Here is a 16,979-nt window from a genome sequence, read left to right on the forward strand (position 1 = left end):
TAGATGCTGAGAAAGCTTTTGATAGAGTAGAATGGCCTTACTTATTTAAGGTGCTTGAAATGTTTAATTTTAGCTCGAAATTTATATCCTGGATCAAACTGTTATATCATTCTCCATGGTCTCGGTCTGTACTAACTCCCTAAGCTCACCTTTTTTCCCTTTTTTTCGAGGCACTTGACAAGGTTGTCCTCTTAGTTCTTTATTATTTGATATTGCATTAGAACCTCTTGCAATTGCCATTCGAGAATCTCCAAATATTACTGGGATAACTCGGGGCTTAAAGTCCCATAAAATATCACTCTATGCTGATGACTTACTTTTGTGTATTTCTAATCCTCAAAAATCTATCCCTGCTGTTTTAGAGTTATTAGCACAATTTAGTCTCTTTTCAGGTTATAAATTAAATCTTAGTAAGAGTAAACTTTTCCCGATTAATAAACAACTTCCCTTATATTATAACTTTCCATTTAAATTGATTAATAATTAATAATTATTTTTCATATCTTGGGATTAAAATTACTTGTAAATACAAAGATTTACTTAAGATTAACTTTTTACCCTTAATTGACCATATTACTCAACTTTCATCTAAATGGTTTCCTTTATATTTAACTTTGATTGGTCGTATTAATGCAGTTAAGATGTTTTTTTTGCCAAAATTTCTATATATATTTCAGGCATTACCAACCTTTGTTCCAAAATCTTTTTTTGATAAAGTTGATGCAAAAATTTCTTCATTTATTTGGCAAAATAAAAACCCGAGACTGGGTAAAATACATTTACAGAAAGCTAAGAGAGATGGAGGTTTAGCATTACCCAACTTTAGATTTTATTATTGGGCAATTAATATTCGACATATGAAATTTTGGTTACTTGACCAGGATATACTATCCATTCCTAAATGGGTAGCATTGGAATTACAATCTGTTCAGAGCTATACACTTGGCTATATTTTAGGTTCCTCTCTTCCTTTTGATTTGAAACGCCTCAAACAGGTATCTAACCCGATAGTTAAATATACCTTACGTATTTGGTTTCAATTCAGAAGATTTTTTGATCTTAACCAATTTGGGCTAGTGATTCCTATTTTAGGTAACATATTTTTTCCTCCCTCTTTTACGGATCGTGCTTTTCAAATTTGGAAGACTAAGGGTATTTCACGGTTTTTGGATTTATTTTTAGATGGTTCCCTTATGTCTTTTGAACAATTATCTGATAAATGTAATTTATCAAGAATACATTTTTTTAGATATCTACAAGTTAGAAATTTCCTTCTTCTTTTCCAATGCTTCCTCCTACATACATTTTAGATACTATAATTAACCTTAATCCATGTCAGAAAGGTGCATTGGCTATGATTTATAATATTATTATGAAACTTAGGAAAGCTCCATTTGATAAGATTAGGATAGATTGGGAACAGGAATTGGGGTCTATCATTTCCGTGGATGACTGGGGGCAGATTTTACAATTAGTCAATACTTCCTCTATTTGTGCTAAACATTCCCTAATTCAATTTAAAGTTGTTCATAGAGCACATATGTCCAAAGATAAATTAGCTCGCTTTTATTCTCATATTAATCCTTTTTGTGATATATGGCCGGGGCAGATAGCCTCTTTAACTCATATGTTTTGGTCTTGTCCTACTCTGGAAACTTTTTGGAGAGACATTTTTAATATTATCTCCAAGGTATTGAATATAGATATCTCTCCTCACCCTATTACTGCTATTTTTGGACTACCTAAAATTTCCAGTAATCTTTCCCCTTCAGCCCGTAGAATGATTGCATTTCTTACTTTAATGGCGAAAAGATGTATCTTACAACATTGGAAAGAGCTTAATGCTCCAACTACCTTTTTTTGGTTTTCTCAGACGATATTATGCTTGAATTTGGAGAAAATTAGAAGCAATCTTTATGATTCCTCACTTAAATTTGAACAGACCTGGAGATCTTTTATTCAATATTTTCATTTAATGTAATTTTTTTTCTTCTTTTTTTGCTCCATATTTATATACCCTTCTTGTTTTTTTTTACTGTTTTTAATGGAGGTCGGGATTGAGGACGTGATTTTAAGTTTTTTAACTCTGCTTGGTTCCAAGTTAGCCCATTGCTTTGCTTTGCTTTTAGTTAGTTGCACAGTGGTTTTTTTGGGTTTTTTTTTTCTTTTTCTCTATTGATATATATATATATAAAAATTAGTATACTATTAGGTTACCTTAGTATGTTATGTTTAAATTACATTGTTTGTATCACTTTTTTTGTATTAATATCTCCTGTAATTTTATTATATTCTAACAGTGTATTAGTGCCTATATGGCTTACCTTTTTGTATACTTATTCAATAAAAAGATTTAAAAAGAAAGAAAGTGCAGTTCTAAATTGTCTTACTGCTTATTTCTTGCCAACTATCAGAGACAAAAATCTCTGCTTTTTAAACACAAACGCACACAACTGACGAGTACAGTCAACGTTTTGGGCCGAGACCCTTCAGCAGTACTTTTTCCATAGATGCTGCCTGGCCTGCTGAGTTCCTCCAGCATATCATGTGTGTTGCCTGGATTTCCAGCATCTGCAGATTTTCTCAGTCCTGCTGAAGGCAGCATCCATTATCAAGGGGCCCCACCATTCACGACGTGGCCTCTTTTCATTACTACCATCGGGGAGGAGCCACACTCAATGTTTTAAGAATAGCATCTTCCCCTTCTCCATCAGATTTCTAACAGTCCATGAACCCATAAACATCACCTCACTATTCTGCTCTTCACTTGCACTGCTTTTTTCATACACAGGTGCCCCCCAGGGCTGTGTCCGAAGCCCCCTCCTTTACTCTCTGTATACCCATGACTGTGTTGCCACCCACAGCTCCAATCTGCTAATTAAATTTGCTGATGACACTAAACTGATTGGCTTAACCTCAAATAATAATGAGGCAGCCTACAGAGAAGAAGTCATCACCCTGACACAATGCTGTCAAGAAAACAACCTCTCCCTTAAAGTCGCAAAAACAAAGGAGCTGGTTGTGGACTACAGGAGGAATGGAGACAGGTTCATCCCTATTGACATCAATGGTTCTGGGGTTGAGAGGGTGAACAGCTTTCAGTTCCTCAGCATACACATCACCGAGGATTTCATGTGGTCTGTACATACAGGCTGTGTGGTGAGAAAAGCTCAACAGTGCCTCTTTCACCTCAGACGGTTGAAGAAGTTCGGTATGAGTCCCCAAATCCTAAGAACTTTCTACAGAGGTGCAACTGAGAGCATCCTGACTGGCTGCATCACTGCCTGGTATGGGAACTGTACTTCCCTCAATCGCAGGGCTCTGCAAAGAGTGGTGCAGACAGCCCAGCACATCTATAGATGTGAACTTCCCATTATTCAGGACATTTACAAAGACAGGTGTGTAAAAAGGCCCGAAGGATCATTGGAAACTCCAGTCACCCCAACCACAAACTGTTCCAGCTGCTACCATCTGGGAAACGGTACCGCAGCATAAAAGCCCAGACCAATAGGCTCCGGGACAGCTTCTTCCACCAGCCCATCAGACTGATTAATTCATTCAGATACAATTGTATTTCTATGTTATATTGACTGTCCTGTTGTACATACTATTTATTATAAACTACTATAACTTGCACATTGCACATTTTACGGAGATATAACGTAAAGATTTTTACTCCTTTTGTATTTGAAGGATGTAAGTAATGAAGCCTATTGAATTCAATATACAGTATTCTTACTGTAAATTTATAGCAATTTTTATGTATTTCTCTGTACTGCTGCCACAAAGTGACAAGCTTCACGACATGTCGGTGAGAACAAACTTGATCCGATTCTGATTCATACAACATAGAACATTACAGCCCAGCACTTTGGCCTTCGATATTGTGCTGTCCTTTTAACCTACTCGAAGACTAACCTAACTCTTCCCTCCTGCATAACCCCCCATTTTTCTATCATTTAAGAGTTTCTTAAAAGTCCCTAATGAACCTGCCTCTATCACCACCCCTGGCAGTGCATTCCACGCACCCATATTTTTGCCTGAGTATCTGGCTTCTACAACACGGTTACATTAGGCATTGGTGCACGCTGAGGGTTGACTGCCTTCAGAAATAATGTTTTATGGTTGGCTTTTGCCAGAGTAAGGAGAATACTAAAGAGGCAGCACACTCCATGTGAAATGTCCTGATGAGTCTTCTCACATTAAAGGTGTGATCTGCAGAAACTGCCGCAGATCACTGTCACCAGCTTTCTTCAATCATTGATGTCCTGACAACAGTGTCACTGGGTAATGCTTCTGTAGACGTCCGACTGAGTCAAAAGTCAAAATCGTACAATGCTTAGAAATGTATTTGCTTTTGTTGAAATTCTGGCGTAGCAGACACACTTTTCACTCAACACACACAAAAAGGTCAGGCAGCATCTATAGAGAGGAATAAATGTTTTGGGCTGAGACTTCATCAGGACTGGAAAGGAAGGGGGCAGAAACCAGAATAAGAAGGTGAGGGGAAGGAAAGGAGCACAAGCTGGCAGGTGATAGGTGAGACCAGGTGAGGGGGAAAGGTGGCTGGGAGAGGGTGGGGGAAGTGAGAAGCTGGGAGGAGATAGGTGGAAGAAGTACAGGACTGAAGAAGTAGGAATCTGGTGGGAGAACAGATTAGACCAGGGCAGAAAGCGAAGGAGGAGGGAGGTAATTTAGCTCCACTGAAGTCAATACGACCAGATCTGAGAAGCAACAAGGGGTGAATCTCCAGAGACAAGTCTTTCAACATTGGCTGGGCTGCAACTCAGATAATATATACTCCAAATAAATATTCCCTTTCTATTTCTCTCACATCGTTTGGGAAGCCAATGGACCCAACCTCTACCAGACCCCTTCCTGTAACTTTCTTAGGTCTATTTCCCTCTCTTGCACATTTACCTCTGCCCTCCTTGGCCCTGAAGGGGACGAAAGTGCGGGCAAAATGAAGCGGACGCCAGGAAAGAGGACCATGAAATCCCGACCTACCACAATCTCCCATACCCTGTTGGGGGTTCATGCTTTAATCCCACTGAGCTTACAGTAGAGAAACAGGACATTCTCTCCAACAGGTCACCAAGGGGGTGGGTGATGACATGGCAAAGTGGACTCAGTTGTGATTTGACTGGATGGGCTGGTGCTGCAGACTGTATGATCAACTGGGTTACCCCTACAGCCACTGCCAATGTTAGTCCTATAGCTGACCTACTGTACCTCCTAAGATGGAACAGCATTTAATGGCCTGGCACTGAGGCATCACCACTAAAGGATTTGAGGATATTCTCACTTCTCACTTCTTGATTCCCAGCCACAAAGGCAATGTCCCTTCAAATGCTCTTCCAGATATACTCAGTGCGCGCCACAGTAGCATTGGGGTTAGCATGATGCTGTTACAGCTCGGGTGCCCGGAGTTGAGAGTTCAATCCCATTGTCCTCTACAAGGAGTCTGTATGTCCTCCCTGTGGAATGTGTGGGGTTTCCCCCGGGTGCTCCGGTTTCCTCCCACGTTTCAAAGAGGTACCAGGCAGTAGGTTAATTGGTCCTTGTACATTGTCCTGCGATGAGGTTAGGGTTAATTTGGGGTTGTTGGGGGTTGCACGCTCGATGTGCTGGAAATGCCTACGCTGCACCGTATCACTAAATCAATAATTTATAAGGTACCTCCTGTAACTCATAGAGTGGCCACTGAATGCATGTTCATGGTCATCTGCTGCTGTAGACCACCCACTTCAAAGCTCGGTATGTTGTGTATTCAGAGCTGCTCTTCTGCACACACTGTTGTAATGAGTTACTGTCACCTTCCTGTCAATTTGAAGCAGTCTAGCAATTCTCCTCTGACCTCTCTCATTAACCAGGCATTTTCACCCACAGAACTGCTGCTCACTGGAATTTTTGTTGTGTCTTTCTTGCCATTATTTGTATACTCTAGGGACTGTTGTGCATGAAAATCCCAAGATATCAGCAGTTTCTGAGATACTGAAACCACCCCATCTACCACCAAGAATCACTTCACGGTCAAAGCCACTTGAATCACATTTTTCCCCCTATTCTGATGTTTGGTCTAAGCAACAACTGAACCTCCTGACCATATCTGCATGCACTGAAGCATTGAGCCACATGATTGGCTGATTAGATATTTATATTAATGAGCAGGTGCACAGGTGTACATAATAAGGTGGCCACTGAGTGTACCTGTGTACATCTTAACTCCTATAACCTTCTGCTCCTTGCCTTCTGAGTCCCCAAATTTAACATTTGACGGCAGCTATTGTTTTTGGAAACATTTTAGTGGGATAGGTGGTGATCTAAATCAAGGACATTAAGATCTAACTTTGTTATATGCAGAGCTTGTACCTGCTCTGCACTTTCGCTGTAGCCGTTACATTTTATTCCGAATTTTGTTATTACATTGGACTCTGTAATGAAATGATCTGTACAAGCGGTATGCAAAGATTAGCTTTAGTCATAGAGTCATAAAACTCCACAGTATAGAAACAGGCCTTTTGGCCCATCTAGCCCATGCTGAACTAATATTCTTCCTAGTCCAATTGACTTGCACCTGGACCATCCATGCTGAACTAATATTCATCCTAGCCCAATTGATTTGCACCTGGACCACAGTCCTCCATACCTGTCCCATCCATGTACTTATCCAAAGGTCTCTTCAATGTTGAAATCAAACCTGCATCCACCACTTTCTCGTTCCACTCTCACCACCCTCTGAGTGAAGAAGTTTCCCCTCATGCTCCCTTAAATATTTCACCTTTCACACTTAACTCGTGACGTCTAACTCTAGTGTCATCCAACCTCAGTGGAAAAAGCCTGCTTTCATTTACCCTGTCTAAACCCCCATAATTTTGTATATGTCTAGAAGATCTCCCCTAATTCTTCTGTGCTCCAGGGAATAAATTCCTAACTTACTCAACCTTTCTCTATAACTCGTGTCCTCATGTCCCAGCAACTTCCCTGTAAATTTTCTCTGTACCCTTTCAATTTCACCTTTCACCCTTAAGCTTCATTTGTCACAAGTACATTGATACTTCAAAGCAAGCAAGACAAGCTTCCTCGCTGTATCTCAGTACATGTGACAATTCTTTTCTACCTCAGTATTCACGACTCTGTATAGATCTGATCTGTATGAACGGTAAGCAAGACAAGCTTTCCACTGTATCTCGGTACACGTGACAATGAACCAATTCCAATTCCAAGACGTGGGAGGTTGTGTGCAGAAAAAATGCTGATGCCTGGTGGGAGACAAGTGGAAGGGGTTTACAGTGAGTTCATTCTGTGACTACAGCTCCGTCCTCGGGCTTGTGGTGGAGATTTATTAGCTGGCATAATGAAAGTGCTCAAATTGCCTGGCTTAACACACGCACATGTCCGCAGAGGCCTTGGGTCACTCTACATGTTCCCTTGTGCAGTGCTTTAGTAAATACTTACTGGCTGTGAGAGAGTGTCTCTTAGCTCGGACCGGCCTACCCCGCTCCGGATGTGTGTGTTCACACCTGGGCACACAGGTTTTAGTTATCTGCTCCAGAGTGTATAAGGTAGAGTTGGAGACACGCCCTGGGTAGAAAAGGGTGGGGTGCTGTCAGTGTGTTACATGAAAGAAAGACGTCTAGCAAACTACGTGATTCGTTCCCTGCACATCTACAGAAAGCGGCCATCTGGCCCAAACTGTCTATGCTGTCACTTATAACGCCTCCATCCCAATTCTTCCCAAATCCTTCTGTCCCTCAACGATACCTAACTGCCCTCTACCTGAGCCTCAGTTTGTTCCTGTTGAAGCCATTTCGAGGCTTCCCGGCTTAATCTCAGCAACCCTCCCCTGAGGACCCACCACCCAGTCACTTCTAAGCTGGGACCAGGGCGGTTTAATTTATTATTTAGAAATATAGCATGGAATGGGCCCTTCCGGCCCTTTGAGCCGTGCTGTCCAACAACCCCCCCATCTAACTCTAGCTTAATCATGGGACAATTTACAATGACCAATTAACCTACCAGCCCGTATGTCTTCGGATTTTGGCTGGAAAGCAGAGCACCTGAAGGAAACCCCCACGCACACTGGAAGGAACATACAAACTTGCTTATAGAGGACACCGGAACTGAACTCTGAACTCCACTGACCTGAGCTGTAATACCATTCTACTGATCTCTATGCTACCATGGTACCCCAATTTGGAAGCCCAAGCATATAATTCCACAATTATTTTTTGTTAAAACTCTTCCCAGTGAACTGTCATGGAAATTTGACACCTTAATTGATTCAAACAGACCACATTATCAATCGCAGAACATCACTGCACTCATTTCTAATTTTATCCAGCAACTCCAATGGTCAGCACCTTGTTTTTACTTGGATCAAGGCGGCACGATAGCAGAGCGGCTACCCTAACAGCTTACGGCACTAGCGATGGGAGTTCGATTCCCACCACTGTCTGTAAGGAGTTTGTACGTTCACCTCATGACCACATGGTTTCCTCCGGATACTCCATCTCCTCCCACATCCCAACGACATACAGGTTAATAAAGCTGAATAGGTCGTGAGCATGATATGTTGGCGCCAGAAGTATCGCAGCCCTTGCAGGCTGCCCCCAACACATCCTTGGACTGCGTAGGTTGTTGATGCATTTCACTGTACATTTATATGTATGGTACATGTGACAAATTAGAGCTAATCTTTTTAAAAAAATCTTTAAGGAGGAGACCTTTCAACTCCTCAAAAATCTTTCTCCATTCAATTAATTTTATTTACAATTATTTGGCCCCTGCACATTGAAATATACAATGAAAAGAGTCATTTGTATCAAACCAAATCAGTGAGGATTGTGCTGAGTGTGCAAGTATTGCCATGCTTCTGACACCAACAAAAGGGTTAGTGCATTGGGCGCACCAGACACGTGGTGACACTTGTGGGATGCCCAACACAACTCTCACTGATTTTGCTCATCTTCGTTCCCCAATCCTTGCCACCCTTGCCTAGATACTTTATAGCACTGGTATTTTTCTCAGGACCTTTGATATTTGTTAGGTTACTTGATATAGACACTCATTACTTCGAGAGCCCGAGCTGACTCAAAATCTGAATTACTGGATTAAAACCACCAAGCAATTTATTTACAATTAATTTTCGCAGAGTTATTGCTGCTCGGCTGCTTAGAGTGAGAACTGAGTTTCGGTGAAATAATGTTATGTTTCCACTAAAGATTTCATCAGGACATTCCGTCTGTTGTCTTTCCAAACTCTTACCACTCCATTCTCCTCTCTGACAGCTGAGAAGGGAGGAGTTCTCCCTCAGAACCTAACAGCCACTGTGGTAACAAAACCCAGGCCTATCCAGCCAACTCCACTCAGTCAATGAGAGTGGATCCTTGGACCAAACACACTCACTCAGAAACACCTTTATAAGGAGTGTTGTTGGTGGGTCACCAAACCTGCAGTCTTGCCACCCCCCTGCTATGTGCTCTTGGTACCTCAATGCGCTATTGTAATGTGCGTTGCCTCAATGCAATGATGTAATGAATTGGCCTGACAAACAGTATACAAGACTAGTTTTCCACTGTAGCTCAGTACCTGTGACAGTAATAAACCAATTTGTCAATTTATCAGTTTCCGACTGGTTTGGTTTTGGAGAGGTCGGTGGACAATTGAGCAATGTAGCCCATGAGAAACCCCAGCCAAAGTAATGGCTTCTGTCCGTGGTAAAGACATGATCTCCCAGTGACCACCCATTTCAATTTGATTTTCCATTCTCACACTAACATATCTGTCCACGGACTCCTCTACTGTCAGGAAGAGTCCAAAGACAGGTTGGAGGAGCAACAACCCATATTCCTTCTGAGTAACATCCAACTTGATGGCACGGACATTGATCTCCCTCCATTTCTCCATTTCCTCTGGCATTTTGTGTGCGTGTGTTTTTCAAGATTTCCAGCATCTGCAGAATCTCTTCTGCCTCTAACTTGCTAAATGCACTCCTAAACAAAGTAAATTACTCTTAGTTTTAATCATGTCCTGAATCAGAGCTGACCAACGCTTAGTTTGGTGTCATGGGATGTGGAACATGTTTGGTCGAATCATCTGAACACCTGTTTGTCAGAACCATTAGATCAAACATTTTGTGTCACTGATCGTCACACAAACCTCTGAACTTTGTGACCTCAGCACTGGCAGAGACGCTACAGCCAATGGTAACCCAGTCGTGAGTTTTCACTGGATTTGCACTGTCATATAACATTCAAATTCCGCAGTTCATGCCTTTAAAGGTGAGAGAGATGAGGAAAGTTTAAAGGAGATAGGCAGGGAAATTTTTTGACATGGGGAGTGGTGGGTGACTGGAATGGGCTGACAAGATAGGTGGTAGAGGCAGATATGATAGTGATTTTTAAGAGGATGTTAGACACGTGGATGTGCAGGGAAGACAGAGATATGGGGCACATGCTGTCAGAGGTATTTAGTTTAACTCAGCATCGTGCCTGACACAGACATTGTGGGCTGAACGACCCATTCCTTGGCTGAACAGCAGCACCCCAACTTCCTTAGAGTGCTAATGAAACTTGTCACATCCATGTTGACCCTCGCCAGTTTTTACAGCTGTACCACAGAAATCATCCCATCAAGATGCATTGCAGAATGGTACGACAACTGCTCTGCACCATATGAAATAGCAGACAGCAGTGGACAGAGCCTAGTCCATCAGGTCAACCTGCCTCCCCTCCACTGACTCCGTCTACAATTCCCACTGCACCGGTAAAGTCCCAGCATTATCGAAGATCCCACACACCCAAGCCATTCTCTCTTCTCCCCGCCTCATCGGGCAGAACCTACAAAAGCTTGAAAACGCACACCTCCAGGATCAAGGATTGCTTCACTGTTGTCAGACTGTTGAATAAAGCTCTTGTACAATAAGATGGCCTTTTGACCTTGCAATCTACCCTGTGGCCCTTGTACCTTTTCTCATGAGATACAGTGTGTAGCCGGCCCTTACGGTCCTTTGAGCAGCACCAGCCAGCAACTGCCGATTTAACCCTTGCCTGATCACGGGACAGCTTACAATGAACAATTAACCTACCATCTGGTACGGCTTTGGACTTTGGGAGAAACCAGAGCATCCAGAGGAAACCCACGTGGTCAAAGGGAGAATGTACAACCTCCGTACAGGCAGTGGCGGGAAACGAACCCCGGTCGCTGGTACTGTAAAGTCTCGTGTTAACCACTGCGATACCGTCTAGCTAGCCGCACTTCCTCTGTAACCGTAACACCGCGGGCTGTTATTGCTTTTCCCCTGTACTACCTCAAAGCACCGATGAGACGAACAAGGGGAGGACAGTGAATGAGAGAGACCCTAGGAAGGAAGCGTCTGTGGCTCAGGCTGAGGGTCAGAAGCATTGGAGCACTGGGGTATTTTGAACTTTATAATTGGGTCCCTTATCTAAGAAGGGATGTGCTGGCACTGGAGGGGGTTGACGAGAATGATCCCAGGAATGAAAGGGCTAATGTTTGAGAAGCATTTGATGGCTCTGGGCCTGTACTCACTGGACTTTAGAGGAACAGGGGGGGGGGGGGGGGGGCGGGGCGGGAAACCTCATTGAAACCTATCAAATATGGGAAGACCTAGATAGTGCGGACGTGGAGAAGATGTTTCCTATAGTAGGGGAGTATAAGACCAGAGGGCAAAACTTCAGAATAGAGGGGCACCCCTTCAGAACAGAAATGAGGACGGATTCCTTTAGCCAGAGGGTGGTGAAGCTGTGGAATTCATTGCCACAGACAGCTGTAGAGACCAAGTCATTGAGTATATTTAAAGCAGAGGCTGGTAGGGTTTTTGATTAGTCAGGGTGTCAAAGATTACAGAGAGAAGGCAGAAGAATGGGATTGAGAGGGATAATATATCAGCCATGAAGGAATGGCAGAGCAGACTCGATGGGCTGAATGGCCTAATTACACTCCTATGTCTGATAGTCTTATAAATCTCCTCTCTTCTCCCAGTAAGTCTGAACTGTGCTAGCCAGTTGGAAAGCCTTCCTTTCTCCCCACTGCCCACAAAAAGATGCAAGGACTCAGCAGGTCAGACAGCATCCATGGAGGGACATGAAAGTTGAAGGTGCGGGACAAAACCCTTCATGAGATAAACTGCTGAATTCCTCCAGCATCTTGTGCACTTTGCTCAAGATTTCCAGTATCTGCATAACCTCTTGTGTTTTCTGCACTGTCGTCAAGCCCTTCAACTGACCTGAGAAACCTTATCACCCCAGTCTACGTATATTTTGCCTCTCTCGATTTTGCACACATGTAATTTATGCTAACTTAAGTTTATGTCAACTTATGTTTGTCCTCGTCATGGTAGAACATAGAACACAGTGATTAGAACATAGAACACAGAACATAGACATCTACAGAGTGTTACAGGCCCTTCAGCCCACAATGTTGTGCCGACCATGTAACCTACTCTACAAAATTCAACCTAAGACATGCTCTCCAACCTAAGCAACAGACTTGTAAATCTCCTCTGCATTCTCTCTATAGTATCCACATGCTTCCTGTAATGAGGTGACTAGACTGAACACAGTACTCCCACTGGGGTCTAACTAAGGTCTTATATAGCTGTAACATTACCTCACGGCTCTTGAACTCAATCCCACGATTAATGAAGGCCAACACACCATAAGCCTTCTTAACAACACTGTCAACCTGCACAGTAGCTTTAAGTTTCCTATGGACGCAGACTCCAAGAACTCTCTGATGATCCACACTGCCAAGAATCTTATGATTAATATTATATTTTGTCTTTAAATTTGACCTACCAAAATTAACCACTTCACATGTATCTGGGTTGAACTCCAGTTGCCACTTCTCAGCCCAGTTCTGCATCCTATCGACGTCTTGCTGTAATCTCTGACAACCCTCCAGGCTATCCACAACACCCCCAACTTTTGTGTCATTAGCAAACTTACTAACCCACCCTTTTACTTCTTCATCCAGGTCATTTATAAAAATCACAGAGGAGGGGTCCCAGAACAGATCTCTGCGGAACACCACTGGTCACCGACCTCCATGCAGAATATGAACCATCTACAACCACCCTTTGCCTTCTGTGGGCAAGCCTGGGTCTCCTTGGATCCCATGCCTCCTTACTTTCTGAATGAGCTTTGCATGGGGAATGTTATCAAATGCCTTACTAAAATCCAGATACACTATATCCACTGCTCTGCCTTCATTAATGTGTTTTGTTACTTCCTCAAAGAATTCAATCAGGCTTGTTAGGCATGACCTGTCCTTGACAAAGCCATGCTGATGATCCCTAATCAGATTATGTCTCTCCAAATGCTTATAAATTCTGCCTCTCAGGATCTTTTCCAACAAGTAACCCCCCCCCAGTGAAGTAAGACTCACTGCTCTATAATTCCCTGGGTTATCTCTACTCCCTTTCTTGAACAAGGGAACAACGCTTGCAACCCTCCAAACCTCTGGTACTTCTCTCGTCTCTATTGATGATGCAAAGATCATCATCAGAGGCTCAGCAATCTCCTCCCTTGCATCCCACAGTAACCTGGGGTATATCTCGTCTGGACCAGGTGACTTATCTAACTTAATGCTTTTCAAAAGCCCCCGCACCCGCTTTCTTAATGTCTATATGCTCAAGCGTTACAGTCTACTGGTAAGTCATCTCCATAATTGCCAAGGTCTTTTTCCCTGGTAAATACTGAAGCAAAGTATTCATTAAGTACCTCCGCTACCTCCTCCAACTCTATGCACATATTTCCACTATTGCACATGATTGGCCCTAATCTCACATGGCTCATTCTCTTGTTCTTCACAGACTTGTAGAATGCCTTGGGATTTTCTTTAATCCTGCTTGCCAAAGGCCTTCTCATGGCCCCTTCAAGCTCTCCTAATTTCATTCTTAAACTCCTTCCTGGCTATCTTGTAATTTTCTACAGCTCTAACTGTACCTATCTTCTTGTACCTTTTGTAAGCTTTTCTTTTCTTCCTAACTAGATTTTCTACATACTTTGTACACCACAGTTCTTTTTCCAACCATCCTTTCCCTGCCTCAATGGAACATACCTATGCAGAATGCCATGCAAATGTTCCCTGAACATATGCCACATTTCTGCTGTGCATTTCCTTGAGAACATCTGCTCCCAATTTATGCTCCCAAGTTTCTGCCTAATAGTATCATATTTCCCCCTACCCCAGTTAAATGTTTTTCGATATTGTCTACTCCTATCCCTCTCCAATGCTATGATAAAGGAGATAGAGTTGAGATCACAACCTCCAAAATGCTCTCCCATTGAGAGATCTGACACCTGACCAGGTTCATTTCCCAATACCAGATCAAGTACAGTCTCTCCTCTAGTTGGCTTATCTACATATTGCGCCAGGAAACCTTCCTGAACACACTTCACAAACTCCACCCATCCAAACCTCTTTGCTCTAAGGAGATGCCAGTTAATATTAGGAAGATTAAAATCACCCATCACAACAACCCCATTATTATTAGCGTAACGCTGTATAGCACCAGCAAACCAGATTCAACTGCTGCTGATGTCTGAAAGGAGATTGTACTCCCTGTGACTGTGTGGGTTTCCTCCAGGTTCTCTGGTTGCCTTGCATATTCCAAAGACATATGGGAGACATTGTGGGCATGCTATGTTGGTGCTAGAAACATGGTGACACTTGTGGGCTGTCCCCAGCACATCATAGAACTGCATTAGTTGTTGATACAAACAAGGCATTTCACTGAATGTACATATGACATATAAAACTAATCTTTATCTTTCTCTTTATAAATGTAACCACCTATCCACAGATATGGACCATGTGAAGACAGATGGAATCAGTTTAAACTGACATTGTGATTGGCATTGATGCTGTGGGCCAAAGGACCTGTTTATTTTATTTAGAGATTCAAAACTGATTACTTACTGTATGATGAACATTTGACGGCTCTGAGTCTTACTGAAGTTTAGAAAAAGACAGAGGAATCTCATTGAAACCCACTGATTAGTGAAAGGCCCAGATACACCATAAGATATAGGAGCAGAACTAGGCCATTCAGCCCATCGAGTCTGCTCTGCCATTCAATCATGGGCTGATCTAATTCTTCCAGTCATCCCCACTCCCCTGCCTTCACCCCATATCCTTTGATGCCCTGGCTAATCAAGAACCTATTTATCTCTGCCTTAAATACACCCAATGACTTAAATCCACAGCCACTTGTGGCAACAAATTCCACAGATTTACCACCCTCTGACTAAAGTAATTTTGCCGCATCTCAGTTCTAAATGGACGTCCTTTAATCCTGAAGTCGTGCCCTCTTGTTCTAGTATCCCCTACCATGGGAAATTAACTTTGCCATATCTAATCTGCTCAGGCCTTTTAACATTTGGAATGTTTCTATGAGATCCTCCCTCATTCTCCCGAACTCCAGAGAATACAGCCCAAGAGCTGCCAGACGTTCCTTTCATTCCTGGAATCATTCTTGTGAATCTTCTCTCAACCCTCTCCAATGTCAGTATATCCTTTCTAAAATAAGGAGCCCGAAACTGCACGTGTGTTCTCACGAGTGCCTTAAAGAGTCTCAACATCACATCCCTGCTCTGATACCTCTAGAAATGAATGCCAATATTGCACTCGCCTTCTTCACAACCGACTGAACCTAGAGGTTAACCTTTAGAGTATCTTGCACAAGGACTCCAAAGTCCCTTTGCATCGATGCATTTGAATTCTTTCCCCATCTAAATAATAGTCTGCCCATCTATTTCTTCCACCAAACTGCATGACCATACACTTTTCAACATTAATTTCATTTACCACTTCTTTGACCATTCCCCTAAACTATCTAAGCTTCTCTGCAGGCTCTCTGTTTCCTCAACACTACCTGCTCCTCCACCTATCTTTGTATCATTGGCAAGTTTAGCCACAAATCCATTAATACCATCGTCCAAATCATTGACATACATTGTAAAAAGCAGTGGTCCCAACACCAATCCCTCTGGAACTCCACTGGTAACCGGCAGCCAGCCACAATAGGATCCCTTTATTCCCACTCTGTTTTCTACCAATCAGCCAATGCTCCACACATGCTAGTAACTTCCCTGTAATTCCATGGGCTCTTACCTTGCTAAGCAGCCTCATGTGTGGCACCTTGTCAAAGGCTTTCTGAAAATCCAAGTACACCATGTCTACCGCATCTCCTTTGTCTACCCTGCTTGTAATTTCCTCAAAGAATTGCTGTAGGTTTGTCAGGCAGGGTTTTCCTTTCAGGAAACCATGCTGGCTTTGGCCTGTCTTGTCATGTGCCTCCAAGTACTCCATAATCTCATCCCTAACAATCAATTCCAACAACTTCCCAACCACTGATGTCAGGCTAACAGGTCTATAGTTTCCTTTCTGCTGCCTCCCACCCTTCTTAAATAGCGGAGTTACATTTGCAATTTTCCAGTCATCCAGTACAATGCCAGAATCTATCGATTCTTGAAAGATCATTGTTAATGCCTCTGCAGTCTCTCTAGCTACTTCCTTCAGAACCCAAGGGTGCATTCCATCAGGTCCAGGAGATTTATCCACCCTCAGATCATTAAGCTTCCTCGGCACCTTCTTAGTCATAATTTTCACTGTACAAACTTCACTTCCCTGACACTCTTGAATGTCTGGTATACTGCAGATGTCTTCCATTGTGAAGACTGATGCAAAATACACATTCAGTTCCTCTGCCAACTCTGCATGTCTCATTACAATATCTCCAGCGTCATTTTGTATTGGTCCTATATCTACCCTCGACTCTCCTTTACCCTTTATATACTTAAAAAGCTTTTAGTATCTTTTTTGATATTAGTAGCCAGCTTCCTTTCATAATTCATCTTTTCCTTCTTAATGACCTTCTTAGTTTCCTTCTGCATGTTTTTAAAAGCTTCTCAATCCTCTATCTTCCCACTAGTTCCGGCTTCCTTGTTTGC

General features: G+C 42.6%; 1 protein-coding gene across 4 annotated transcripts in view; it reads right to left on the reverse strand.

The window, feature by feature from the left end:
• Positions 1–16,979, reverse strand: part of kitlga (kit ligand a) — a 148,849-nt gene that overhangs the window by 33,085 nt on the left and 98,785 nt on the right. For 3 of the 4 annotated variants that reach the window (XM_072268154.1, XM_072268152.1, XM_072268151.1), the window contains one exon: positions 7,459–7,584. The exons of the other annotated variant lie outside the window; for it this stretch is intronic. In XM_072268154.1, coding sequence (XP_072124255.1) covers positions 7,459–7,584 — 126 coding nt within the window. The remainder of the gene's footprint in view (positions 1–7,458; positions 7,585–16,979) is intronic. 4 annotated transcript variants of the gene reach the window in all.

Source organism: Mobula birostris, chromosome 9 (assembly GCF_030028105.1).
Source record: "Mobula birostris isolate sMobBir1 chromosome 9, sMobBir1.hap1, whole genome shotgun sequence".
Classification (NCBI taxonomy): domain Eukaryota; kingdom Metazoa; phylum Chordata; class Chondrichthyes; order Myliobatiformes; family Myliobatidae; genus Mobula; species Mobula birostris.